The sequence below is a fragment of the Mastomys coucha genome, unplaced genomic scaffold, assembly GCF_008632895.1.
Source record: "Mastomys coucha isolate ucsf_1 unplaced genomic scaffold, UCSF_Mcou_1 pScaffold20, whole genome shotgun sequence".
Lineage (NCBI taxonomy): Eukaryota > Metazoa > Chordata > Mammalia > Rodentia > Muridae > Mastomys > Mastomys coucha.
Window position 1 is genome coordinate 106,411,210 of NW_022196903.1, and position 13,959 is coordinate 106,425,168.

General features: G+C 45.1%; 1 protein-coding gene across 5 annotated transcripts in view; it reads left to right on the forward strand.

Annotated features, from left to right (window-relative positions):
- Nucleotides 1–13,959, forward strand: part of Mtmr14 (myotubularin related protein 14) — a 46,930-nt gene that overhangs the window by 5,931 nt on the left and 27,040 nt on the right. For 4 of the 5 annotated variants that reach the window (XM_031382870.1, XM_031382871.1, XM_031382868.1 and 1 more), the window contains exons 3-6: nucleotides 7,076–7,184; nucleotides 10,951–11,026; nucleotides 11,307–11,367; nucleotides 12,963–13,085. In XM_031382870.1, the coding sequence (XP_031238730.1) occupies nucleotides 7,076–7,184; nucleotides 10,951–11,026; nucleotides 11,307–11,367; nucleotides 12,963–13,085 (369 nt within the window). Of the gene's footprint in view, nucleotides 1–7,075; nucleotides 7,185–10,950; nucleotides 11,027–11,306; nucleotides 11,368–12,962; nucleotides 13,086–13,959 lie in introns of those variants that run through there. The other variant, XM_031382873.1, reaches the window with a different exon arrangement.

The window sequence follows — 13,959 nt, forward strand, 5'->3', positions numbered from 1 at the left end:
AGAGAGAGAGAGAGAGAGAGAGAGTGTGAGTGGGGGGGGATATTTCAGGGCCTTGAACAATTTTTTAAAGTGTATGTGTTTGTGTATAGGTACCAGCTGGTTGTGACTTCCTAGTATGGATGCTAGGAATGGAACTTAGGGTTTCTCTTTGTAGCTAGCTCTGGCTGTCCTAGGACTCACTCTGTAGACCAGGTTGGCCTTAAACTAACAGACCGCCTGCCTCTGCCTCCTGAGTGCTGGAATTAAAGGCACGCACCACTGCCGCTAAGCTCTTTTTGAGATGGGATCTTTGCGAAGGTTTTCAGGCTGACTCCTTTTGCCTTTACATAGTTAGAATCACAGAAACATGTCAGCATGCCCTGCTTTAGAGGTTGTAGTTAGTTTTCACTTCTTGCATGGTCATTATATTATATTGAAGTGACATTAGTTGGCAATGAGTATTTGTTGAAAGGAAGAGAATTTGGGTATAATTGGATAGGAAGAAATGACTGCCTGCTTAAGTGTTACTGTGACATGAATAGACTGAGTTAGACAGGCTGTCACTCAATTGGGAAAAGGCTTGGTCTAGTTAAGAAACCTCCCCAGTTCTGTCCAGGAGGGCCAGAGGGTTTGCTGTGAATGGTTGCTAAGCTGCCTCTGTGTGGTGGACCCCAAGAATGCAGTAGGTGAAGTCCCACTGGTGAAATCCTCGTCCTCAGGCCCAGGCCTAGTGGGTGTAACTAACCATTGGCAGTCTACAAAGAGCCCTAGCTAGGGGAAAGTACAGGTGAGGTACTGATTGGCTCTGGAGGCTGAGACAGGATTGCTGTGAGTTCCAGCCTGGGCCATAGTATGAAATGGTCTTCCCCCAACTCCCTCAGAAAATCCAGGACCAATGAGATGTCTTAGCAGGTGAGTAGCACTTCTCTTACAGTCCTGACCCCCTGAAACCATGTTTAAAAGTCAGATGTACTCACATCTGTAATCCCAGAGCTCCTAGAGCAAGACAGGAATGAAGATGGGAGAATTTTCCAGAAACTCAATTATGCAGCATTGTGGCAAAAATAATGAGAAACCTTTCCTTAAAAAGAAGGTATTAGGAGAGAACCATGTCCTCAAAGTTGTCCTTTGACCATGATGTATGCCTCCATGTTCACATTCATTCGTCCTTTCTCCCTCCCTCTACAAATAATTTGTTATTGTTGTTGAAAGACAGGGTTTCTCTGTATAGCCTTGGCTGTCCTGGAACTCTCTCCCTAGACCAGCTGGCCTTGAACTCAGAAATCTGCCTGCCTCTGCCTCCCGAGTGCTGGGATTAAAGGCATGTGCCACCACTGCCTGACCAAAATAAAATCTTTTTAAAGGGCTTTAAAAAATAAACAAGCCTGGTAGATGGTTGTTGGTGGTGGTGGTTGTCTTAGGGTTTCTATTCCTGTACAACATCATGACCAAGAAACAAGTTGGGGAGGAAAGGGTTTATTCAGCTTACTTCCACATGGCTGTTGATCACCAGAGGAAGTCAGGACTGGAATTCGAGCAGGTCAGGAAGCAGGAACTGATGCAGAGGCCATGGAGAGATGTTCCTTGCTGGCTGGCTTCTCCTGGCTTGCTCAGCCTGCTCTCTTATAGAGCCCAAGACCTCCAGCCCAGGGATGGCACCACCCACAAGGGGCAATTGAGAAAATGCCCCACAGCTGGGTCTCATGGAGGCACTTCCCCAACTGAAGCTCCCTTCTCTGTGATAACTCCAGCCTGTGTCAAGTTGACACACAAAACCAGCCAGCACAGTAGTGGTGGTGGTGGTGGCGGCAGTATATGCCTTTAATTCCAGCACTTGAGAGGCAGAGGCAGATAGATCTCTTGAGTTTGAGGCCAACCTGGTCTACAGAGTGAATTTCAAGACAGCCAGGACTACACAGAGAGACCCTGTCTCAAAAAACCAAAGGAACAAACACCCAACAATTAAAAAACAAAAGAAAATACCAGCAACAACAAAAAACAGAAAATACTATTGCCATATCAATTCTGGCAAGCTTTCCTAAATCTATACAACATTCCTAATGTAGGTTGACTGCTCCCTGCATACACCCAGTCTTCCTGCCTCAGCCTCAAGAGTAATAAGATTGTGGTCATTTACTACCAAACCGTGCTTTAAAAATAGTTTTGTGAGCAAATGTTCATGAAGACCAAAAACCAATTAAATAATTCAATTAAATAATACCAAAGGAGGGGCTAGAGATTTACCTCAGGGACAAACAGGCTCTGGGTTCAGTCCCCAGTAGCAAATACATAAATAGCAAAGGAAATCTCATTACTGGGTTGTAGATACAAATGTGTAACATACAGTGTTCATTCAGGTATGGTCATAGGCCAATTAATTGGCTAGTGAGAGATTAAAAACAGGAACTAGTAAGAAAGCAGAAACGGAACTGGTTCTTTGAGTTGTGGCCAGGCAAATAAGCCATGATCAAGTGTAATAGAAAATGAACAGTCTTACACTAAAGAACTCAGAATCCAGGCATAATCCCAGTCTGTGGGAGACTGAGGCAGGATCTTGAGCCTGAGGACAGTCTAGAGGAAATAGTGAGACGTCGCCTCAGTAGCAGCAACACAAAACCAGTTTGAAGCCCTAAGTTCAGAGGTTAATGCCTGTGCCGGTCCTATCTCTGTTGATATGTGGTGGGGGTATTTTTATGAGCCAGGGTCTCATACTGTGTACCACCAGCTGGTCTGGAACTCTTGCTTCAGCCTTCTGTGCTAGCTTTTAGGAGAAGTTGCTGAATGCAACTTAGGAGAATCTGGTGTAAGGTTTTTCTTTTGCTTTTGGTTTTTGAGACAGGATAACACATAGCCCAACCTGGCCTTGAATTGTATATAGTGTCAAGATGACTTTGAATTCCTGACCCTCCTGTGTCCACCTTTTAAGTCCTAGGTTTACAAAAGTGCATTACTATGCCCAGTTCTGTTTTTATGACCTAAAAAAAAGTGTGAATGTAGAATATGTGTGTGGTATAGGTGCAGGTTGGGGGTGGTGCACACACCTGTGCCCAGGCATGAAAGCCAGAGAATGTTGCATATTCATCTAGCACTCTCCACCTTATTCCTTTGAAGAAAGGTCTCTCCCTGAATGAGAGCTCTTTCCAGCTAGGCTGGCAGCCAGCAAACCTCATCAGTTCTGCTCTGCCCGCCCAACAATTCTGGGGGTACAAGAGTACATGAGATCATGCCCAACTTATTACAGATTCTAGAGTCCAAACTTAGGCTATCAACTTTGTCCAGTGAGTGCTTATAAACACTAAACAACCCCCCTTTTGTTTTTGAGATAGGGTCTTATAAGCCCAAGATAGCTGTAAGCATGGTGTAGTTAAGGCTTGAACTCCTGATTTTTTCAGCCTTTGCTTCCTATGTTCTGGGCTTGGGTCCAGAAGGGAACTACTGTGAACTAGCTGAGAGGCCAGTGGATAGATGGTGCTGACAAGGCTGAGAAGTGGGAATGGTGGCCACGTAGCTGGGAAGCTGGGTGCTGTGGTCTGCTTCATAGTCCTAGAGTTTAGCGCTGCACTCATTTGGACTAAGTGCCTTTATGTCATAGAAAAACTAAGACTGGGAGAGCAGCCGCATCCAGCTTCTTGGCTGCAGGATTTGCTGGTGAGCCTATGCTATCCTGTTTGGGTACTTGATAGAAGCACTCTGGCACTGTAAAGAATGTGATTTTCCACCTCCTACAAAGAAATAACATTATGTTAACAAAAATTATATCTTAAATCTGACCTCCTAGAAAAATATACAATGGGGTAGGGGGTGGTGGGTGGCAGGTCATCCTCTTAAACCTCTTTGATTCTTTTGGGTTTTTGCAGAGCAAAAATAGGTTTGAGAAAAGCTTTCAAGAGGGGTTCCATAGGAGGAGTTCCTCCTCCTAACCCCTGACTTCTTATTTTTCATGATCATTAAATTAACTTTTACTTGAAGACATATTCCCTCAAACACACACCTTTATTTTAGGTTCTGGGGGTTGAACCTAGGGCTTCACACATGGGTGGCCAAATGCCATACCAGAATGCTCTTTTTTTTTTTTTTTTTTTTTACATTTTATTTACTGCTATGTTTTAAGGTTTTATTTCCTGCTGTGTTTGGATTTTATTTCCTGCTATGTTGTTGTATATGATGTGGGAGGTGGGCATTCAGGTACAGGTCACAGTTATGGAGCCAGTTCTCTCCTTCCTTCCCTGTGTATGTGGAGTCCTTGGATTGAACTAAGGTAGTCCTGCTGGCATGGAAGAACTTGTACCTGCTGAACCGTCTCACTAGCTCTTGTCATTTTGAACCAGAGTTTTGCTAAATTTTGGAGGCTGACCATGACCTTACTCCATATCTCAGACAGAACTTGGATTTGTGATTCCCTAGCTTTGCCCCTCCCACCAAAGCAATTGAGATCTCATGTAGGTGCTCCTAGGCCTAGCATATGCTTTTGTAAAATATATTTTTAAAGATTTATTTTATTTTATTTTATTTTATGTATATGAGTATACTGTAGCTGTCTTCAGACACACTAGAAGAGGGCATCCATTACAGATGGTTGTGAGCCACCATGTGGTTGCTGGAAATCGAACTCAGGACCTCTGGAAGAGCAATCGGTGCTCTTAACTACTGAGCCATCTCTCTAGCCCTGTAAAATATATTTTAATGTTAGAAACTTTCATACGTGTATACAGTGCGTGTTAATTGTCCTTCCTCTCCCATTCCCCATCTTCCAGACCTCTCATCTGTGTCCCTATCCCACCTCCCAACCTCTTTGTCTTTTTAAAATTGTTTTTCTTTTTAGTTATCCATTGAATCTAGTCTATTCACATGGGTATAGGACCATCCATGGGAGTTTGGTCAGACTACCAGGATCCACAGCATTTAAAACACTTGACTATTCTTCTGCCATTCACTGCCAATAATAATCCTCAGCCAGGACTTCCCTATCTAAAACCCCCATCCCCTGAAAACAAAAACCAGCATAGCAGTCTTAAAAACTAGTTCCAGTTCTCAGAAGGCACAGGGGAGATTGCAAGCTTGAGGCCAGGCTGAACCACACAGCAAGTTAGAGGCCAACATGACCTAGGTAGGGAGGCTGGTTGGAAACAAACAAAAAAACTAAGACAAAACACAATACACACACAGACACACCCCAGTGACAACAAATACAACCCACAGCTGTCAACAACAACAACAAAACCCATAGGTGTCTTCCGCTTGAGACAGGATCTCCTACAGTCTAGACTGGCCTCAGGTTCCTGAGCTGCTCCCTCCACCTCCCAAGTGCTGGAGTTACTGGACTGCAACACTATGCCCAGCTCCTCCACTGCCCAGTTTGAAGGAATAGATAAAGGCTCCTGTCTCCAAACCATGGCATGAGGTTGTAATTACTGTCAAGTGGAAGTGGAGAACTAAAAAATCATCAGAGCTGTTGCATTCATGAACTCATAGCACCTGTAATCGAGTGTCTCTGGATGTCTTAAGACTTGCTCTGTAGACCAGGCTTGCCTTTAACTCAAAGAGACCCGCTTGTCTTTGCTTCCTTAGTGCTGGGACTAAAGAGATGTGCCACCACACCTGGCTTCTTTTGTTTTTTAAAGACAGGGTCTTTGCGCTGGGCAGTGATGCCACACGCCTTTAATCCCAGCACTTGGGAGGCAGAAAGCAGGCGGATTACTATGTTCAAGGCCAGCCTGTTCTACAGAGTGAATTCCAGGACAGCCAGGGCTACACAGAGAAACCCTGTCTCGAAAAACCAAAAAAAAAAAAAAAAAACCACGGTCTTCAGTACCCTGAAACTCACTGAACTTGTGGCCATCCTCCTGCACTTGGTTCCTGAATGCAGAGAGAACAGGTGCATAAAGACTACTTGGCCAGGCAGTGGTGGCACACGCCTTTAATCCCAGCACTTGGGAGGCAGAGGCAGAAAGACTATTTGTACTTGTATCATCTGCATCACCATCTAGCTTCACTTACAAAGGAGCCACAGATCCATGAGTGTTATTATCCTACCTCTCCTGAAAGTGTTAAAGTGCATGTGCCCCGAGGAGCTGTGTGGTAACAGGATCATTTGAAGGGTCAGGCTGTAGAAGGGGACTGAGCTTTTTGCAAGGCTGGCACCAAGCTCAGTCCCTTAAGGAGAACACTTGCCTGCCTTCTGAGGACTCACTGTAATGCTCTGACTTCCCTGCCTCTTGTTTCTCTGTGTGTGTCGTGTATGGATGTGAATGCTTTCCCGTGCATGTGTCTGTGGAGGCAGAGGCCTTTGCAGCTCATGTACCACCTTATCTTTTGAGGCAGGGTGTCTCACTAAGCCTGGCCCTCACTCACCAGGTAGCCTGGCTGGCTAGTGGGATCCTCTTGTACATGCACCACACATACTCCAGTGCCGTTTGTTTTTTAGGGAAATGTTGTTGGGTTCTGGTGGGGCTTGCTGAAGCTCTTTTCCTTCCAGATTTTTTCCATTTGTTTGCGTTTGATTGGGGATATTCTATGTGGTCCTTGTTTTGAGATAAAATCTCATGTTGTGACTCAGGCTGGCCTGAACTCACTGTGCCACCCAGGCTTGCTTTGAGTTTATAGTAATCTTCCTGTCTGTCTTTTGCATGGGCTGAGATTACAAACATGTACCACCATACCTAGTTCATTTAATTTGGCTTTCACTTTTTTCATTGGAAAGGCTCTGAAATCAGGGTAACTTAGATTTTGATACTTAGAATTAACAGGTTTTTTTCTTTTCATAAACTTGATATATCAATGATCTGAAATTTAGGAATAATGGCCTTTGCTAAATTCTCAGTAACTAAACCTTGGAATGCTGAAGCATGTCTGTGATCTTAGCACTTGGGCAGCTGAGCTAAGAGGCTTGCTACAAATTGAAGGCTAGCTTAGGCTACAGAGTTTAAGGTTAGCCTGGCTTACACCTGAATTCAAGGCCTGCCTCAGCTATGTAGTGAGATCTTGACTCAAAAATTGAATTCTAGAGAGTCTTATACATGTGTAGGCCTCCTTTTAGTCTTTGTGAGCAGACACACCTGCGTTACTGCCTCGCTGACCTCATCCTCCTGCTTGTTAGGTTTCAGAGCACTGTGCAGGTGAACAAGCTGCAAGACCTCATTCACCGAAGCAAGATGGCCAGGTGCAGAGGTCGGTTTGTCTGCCCGGTGATCCTGTTCAAAGGCAAGGTAAGGCCCATTCACAGCATCATTTGCTGTCCACTGTTCTAGTCACTGACTTCATGCAAAATGGTAGAGCCTTTTTGTTCTCTTAACCGCATAAGGCAGGGTAGTTGGTTGTTGGGATTTCACAGTGTGGGAAGCAGGCCAGAGAAATGGACCATTTCTGACTGAAGGAAGATTTCAGATAGGGAAGGGATGTAATGCCAGGGCCTCCCTGCCCCATGCTATAGAGCTAGATTGCCTAGGTCACATCCTGGCTCTTACTGCATATATATGGCCTCAGCTTACTTTGCAAAGCAGATTAAATCAGGTGATATTTTTCTGAAAGAAGGTTTGTCCCTTCTTTCAGTCATATGATTAGCCATGTACTTATTGAACGTGTACTTTGTCTCAGGACTTTGAGATACGTCATTCCTATAAGACAGACAAAAGTGCCAACCCTTGCAGTTCATCTGTTCAATAGGTAGTTAGGGTAGCTCCACAATGTGATCTCTTTTTACTTGTCTTAGTATATTTTGGTTCAGAGTGGTTAAATAACTTGACCGAGTTTACACAGCAAGAAAACTCAGATTTGAGTCAGGCATGGCAGACCTGAGCTTGTAATCCTAGTAGTTGAGAGGTAGAGGCAGAAGGATCAAGGAGTTCAGGGTCAGCCTTGCGTCTTATACAGAGGAATGAGAAATACTTTGTCCTGACCTCTGATGTAGACTTGTAAATGCGTCAGTGTGGGGGCATTGACATAATTTCAACTCTGAGCTGAAGCAAAGACCTGAGTGGAGCTTTGTCATTTGGGAATACAAAGTGACTCCTGATTATTTATTTTTGAAAAGCAGGGTTTTGCTCAGTAGCCCTAGCTGTCCTTAAACTCATAGCATTCTTTGCCTTCCTCCCCCTACCCCCACCCCGAGAGTGCTGGGATATTCCTTAAGCTTCCATCAGAGTTCACTCCCACTCCAGGATCATTTTAAGCCTCATGCCTTAGGAATGTGGCAGGTTGAAACTCTTTAACAGATAAGACTTTTCAGACCTTCTCTGTCAATGGATTGTGAAATCCTAGCAAATTTCCCTACTCACCAGGTTTCTGAAGCAAGGAGGAAGAAAAGTAAAAGCAGTCCTCTTACCTCAGCCTAAGTGCTGGGACGACTACAGGCCTGAGCCACCAAGCTTGGCACTTAATGTGTGTGCATGTGTGGCCTATGTATGCACATAAGTGCTTAAAACCTAGGGGCCAATGTTTGGTATCATTTCTCAATCCCTTTCCCCTTCCTTTTCTGAGACGATATGTGGATTAGAGCATTCTGTGCTGCTCCTGGCCAGTCAGCTCTAGCCATGTGCTATTCCCACCTCATAGCGCTAGCAGTATTTGTAGACTCAGCTATACCTGCCTTTGTATGAGGGTGCTGGGGACCCAAAAAGTTCTCATACTTGCACAACAAGTACTTTACCAACTAATTTTATTTTACTTCAAGACAGGATCTCACTTTGTAGCTCAGATTGGCCTTAACTACCATTTTCCAGATTCCCAAAGATTTCAGGCCTGTGCTGCCACACCCAATAGTTGACAGTTTCAGCTGATTTATGGGTGTTTTTAGACCTAGACAAAGTTAAGTAGCCCCCACATGGTGTACTCTGCTTAGACTAGCAGGAAGTTCAGCTCTAGCCCTTCTCCATGGGCTTCTGGACAGACTGTGGCAGGGATCGGCATATATGAGTATGCTCTTTGGGAAGCAGCTACCCTGGAGCAGTAGTCCATGACTAAGGGACTAAGGTGCTGTTTGGAGCTCAAATACAGGAGAGCAGATTGCAAACAGGCCCCATCTCTGAGAGCCCCCCACTGGTCCCAGGTGATAACCAGCTGCTTAATGTTTTGCCTGCTCTCCCCCTCAGCAAGAGCTAGACAGTTGACCTAGTGGTTTCCCTCCTGCACCCATTTCATGTAATAGCCAACTTTACTTCTGTTGCCTTGTAGGATGAAGAGGACCCTACAGTAGACAATATTTTGTAATCGTTCAGAAACCTACTTTATTTTAAGATTGATTTATTTTATGTATGAGTGCTCTATCTGCATGTATACCTGTGTGCCAGAAGAGGGCACCAGATCCCATTACAGATGGTTGTGAGCCACCATGTGGTTGCTGGGGATTGAACTCAGGACCTTTGGAAGAGCAGACAGTGTTCTTAACCGCTGAGCCATCTCTCCAGCTCAGAAGCCCACTTTATACTGCAGATTGTGGGACTAATTCAGAAATGAACTTCAACTGATCTGTCACCTTACATCTTCCGTTTGTCTTAGTGCAACAGTGGTACAGGTCTCCGTGCTTGTGGTCAAACTAGATTGACTTGTTTCCATGTCACTAGACATTTCCCACTCCCCTGACAGACTACTGGATTTCAACAAACTATTTAAACTGAGTAATGAAAGTTTATAGGCCTGCAGATGGCTCACTGGGTCCAGAAAGGTGGCCTCTGTACAAGCCTGGCTACCTGAGTCTCATCTTCAGAACTCACAAAAAGGTGGGTAGAGAATGAAGCAAACTCATCGTGGTATACACTGTTCCACAAGCACGCACACCATGCAGATATACACATACAGTCTTTTTACACATACTGTTGCACAACTTGTAGAATTCCAGCTCCCAAAGTGATCCCTGCCATAAGGAAAAGGTAAAAGAGTAAGGAAGGAGGTGGGGATTTAGTTTAGTTGTAGAGCACTGTTCTGGCGTGTAAAGGTCCTGGCTTCCATCTCCTACAGCCCCTGTTTAAAGAAAGAAAAAGGGCAGCCAAGTAATAGCTACTAGTTTTCCTTGATAATTATGGGTTTTATTTGTGCTTTGTTTTTTGTTTTTTGGGTTTTTTTTTTTTTTGTCCCAGAACTGGTTATATAGTCCAGATTGACTTTGATCTCATAGAGAACTCTGTGTGTGTGTGTGTGTGTGTGTGCATGCATGTGTGTGTGTGTGCATGTGTGTGTTTATGATAGTCTCATAAAGCCCAGGCTGGCCTCAAACCCACTAGGTAACTGTGGCTGGCCTTGAACTTCTGATGTCCCTGCCTCTTAAGTGCTGAAATTACAGCCACATGTTATCATGACTGCTTCGATAATTTCTTTTTAAAAATTAAGATCCCAATTATTTCTCTTTTAATTGCTTCTCTCAGTATAGAAGTTGCCCTCTCTGCTAAAAAGTTCCAAATAATAGGTAACAGGCCCTTGCTAATCACGGTGCTCTTAACCGCTGAGCCGTCTATCTCAGCCCAGAAACCCACTTTATACTACAGATTGTGGGACCAATTCAGAAATGAACTTCAACTGGTCTGTCACCTTACATCTTCCATTTGTCTTAGTGCAACAGTGGTACAGGTCTCCCTGTATATGTGAGCTTGGACCAATTCCCAACCTGTGACTATTTCCACCCCTTAGCCTCCTTGAGCGAGTTTTTCCTTTGTTCATGTGTGAAATAGTTATCTTCTGTACTACCAGCCATGCTTGGCTTATGGCCTTGTGAGTTGAGTGAGAAGGTGGTGCCACCTTTCAGTACTGAGCCTGGTCGCTGGCATACATGTGCGTCCTCCAAGTCTTACTCTCATCACTGATGGAGCACTGGGACCTTGAACTTAGGAGAGACCCCTTTGGTAGAGTCTGTAGGCAGATAAGTTCTAAGCAGACTTGAGACTGACTGTGGTGGTCTCTATGCTGGTAAGAAGCACCAGGCATTCCTTAAGCTCTGCATGTTTCAGAAGTCATCTGATCCTGAAATTGCTGTTTGTCTCCCAGCATATTTGCAGGTCGGCCACACTGGCTGGATGGGGAGAGCTGTATGGACGCTCTGGATACAACTATTTTTTCTCAGGTGAATATTGAACAGCCTTTTATGGGTCTAAGAATAGAAAACCTGGTCAGAGGGGACTAGTCCTGCCTCAGCCACAGTGGTGTGAGGGGAAGGTATGATGAAGCAGGGTAGAGGCCAGAGCACTCCAGAGCAGAAACTAGGATTCACTTCCGAGACAAAGCTGACTGCCACACACAGGTGGAAACATGAGGGCTGAACCTGGGGAAGGTGCAGGTTGGCTCCTCTTGGCCTAGCAAGGATGGCACCAGCTTCAGTGCTGACAGACTGGTTTCTCTGGCAGGGGGAGCAGATGATACCTGGGCAAATACAGAAGATGTCACAGAAGAGGACTTTGTTGTTCGGTCAGTGTGGGTCACTGTGGGTAGGAGCTCGGGTCAGGAATGGTTGGCTGGTTGGTAGCAGCCATGCTCTCTGGTCTGGATACGTGCATTGGCTCTTTGCCCCCATCTTTCCATCTCTCCAAAATAGCACTTTGAAGTCCACCCAGCAACTTCATTAGCCTGGACAGTCTTCAACCAGGTTCACAGCTCATGATGACCTTAGGGCTTCTGTGCTGCTGCTCTGAGGTGGCCCTAGATGTCTGTCTTTGTCTAGAACTCTACACAATGGCAGGATGCAGCTAGTCTGTCAAGTATGAACCTGCCAGGTGTCACTCAGCACGCCTGGCTCTGGATTACACTCAGGGTTGGGGTAAAGTCCTTGTGGAAGGACTGTATCCCACAATTGAATTTTGAGTCACATGTACCCTTCTTTTTTTCCTTCTTTGGGGTGTATGTGTGTATGTGTATGTGTATGTGTTGGGTGCAGGGTAAACAGCATGTGAGATGAGATGGTTTCATAAAACCAAAATGGCCGACTCTATTATTTGGCTTTTTGAGACAAAGTCTCATGTAGTCAAGCCTGGCTCTTCACTTCCTATGTAGCCAAGGTCCTGGTTCTGTCACTATTTCCCAAGTTCTAGAACTGTAGACATGCAGCACTGAACTCCTTTAAAGGGGAAAAGTGGGCTGGTTCACACTCTGCCCCTTTCAAATAGTTTTTAATGAACAAGACTACAAAACTTGTTTGTGTGGTGGTCCCACAAGAAAAGTCTTAAGGTGGCATCCAGCACCACTTAAAATGCACTCGGGCACACTAGTATGATCGGCTGCTCAAATGTGGCTCAGGTACTTTGCTATGCCTGGGTTTTGCCATTGGCTTTGAAAGTAGTAGCTCTGGCTTATACTCAAGAATGTGTGGCTTCCCCCACGGTCAGGTGACTTCTGCCTTGGCGAGGTCATCTACAGCACACAGTTCTTAGTGAGGCAACTGACTGCCGCCAGCAGTGACCAAGCAGCAGACATTAAAACGCATTGTAACTGTTAACCCTTGTACTGCTGTCATGCTGGACAGAAAGTAGCCTGAGAATTTGAATGTTTTCTTTTACTCCTCCTCTTCTCCCTCCTCTTCTTCCTCCTCCTCCAACCTGGTAAGTAGAAGGAATTCACTTACCTAGAATTTCACAATCAATTGGTCAAATCACCTAAAAGGTCATTATCAGTTGAAAATTTTCAATCTGTTAATATCCATAAGGCATATGACTAAAAATGATCCTAAATGGAAGGAGACGAGGGAGGTGGAGATGAACTCTAATGGAAGTTTAAAGAGTCTCTGCCACCAGCTCGATGCCTTTTAGACCTGGAGATTATCTTGAGTCTTCTGGCTTAATGTCAAGCAGTGCAGAAAGCTCTTTCCCACTCTGGCTGCAAATTGCTCTTCTTTGAAACGTGTCCCAAGATAGGGATAATCTCTTGGAAAGTCACTTTCCCTCCCCCTTCCCCCTGACTTCTGAAGAATTGAACATAGGTTTTCATCCATACTTCCTAAAATAGCTCCCTATCCCATGCTTCTCTGAGTCAATCTGGTCTCAACCTCTTTCTCTGGCTATTTATTTCAGAAGTGGTGACACGCACCTTTTTGATAAGGTGAGGGGCTATGACATCAAGCTGCTTCAATACCTATCAGTCAAGTACATCTGTGACCTGATGGTGGAGAACAAGAAGGTGAAGTTTGGCATGAAGTGAGTACAGGGCATCTGACAAGAAGCAGTCTCAGGCTTTGTATTCACAGTGTGCAAGGCTGACCCACAATGCATGGCCATCCTGGCATTGGTGGGCTTGTGTGAGGGCCGTCTGTGCAGCCCCTCACTGCATTTTGAAAAAGCCTTGTGCAGTAGGTTCTGATGTCCCTTCATAAACACGTGTGCTGGTGCTATGTACATGGAGGCCAAAGACTGTTATCAGATGTCTTCCCTAGTCATTCTACATCTGAGTTTTCAAGACCGAGTCTTTCAGTAAACCTGGAGCTCACCAGTTCAGCTGCCTCGTTAGCTAGAAAGCCAGGTGCTCCCAGTCTCTGCTTTCACGTCACTGTGATTTCAGGTGTTTACAGCACTTCCAGCTTTTTACAGGTGCTGGGGATCTGAACCCAAGTCCCCATGCTGGAATAGCAAGTACTTGACCAACTGAGCCATCTTCTGAGCCCCCCCCCCCTTTTTTTTGTGGGAGTTTTTGGTTTTTATTCTTCTTGCTTGTTACTTTTACTTTGTTTTGCTGTTTTTGTTCTAGGGTTTTTGTTGTTGTTGTTTTGTTTTTTTGAGATACGGTCTTGAAATACAGCCTTGAACTCACTATGCAGCCCACACTGGCCCTGAATTTGTGAGGATCCTCCTAGCTTGGCCTCCCAAATCCTGGGATGACAGGTGTGCAATACTCTGAGCTACATGTTCCCATGTTTAGGAGTGGCCTTTGGAGGTAGAGAAGTCCTTCCTACTGTCCGGCTCTGTCCCACCCTCAGGACCAAGAGTGGATGTGCCTCATGCTTCCATGGAGCTGATGATATGGAAGGTTATCCTCCAACCCTTGGGTACTGGTTGAGGCCTGCTGTTTTGTTAG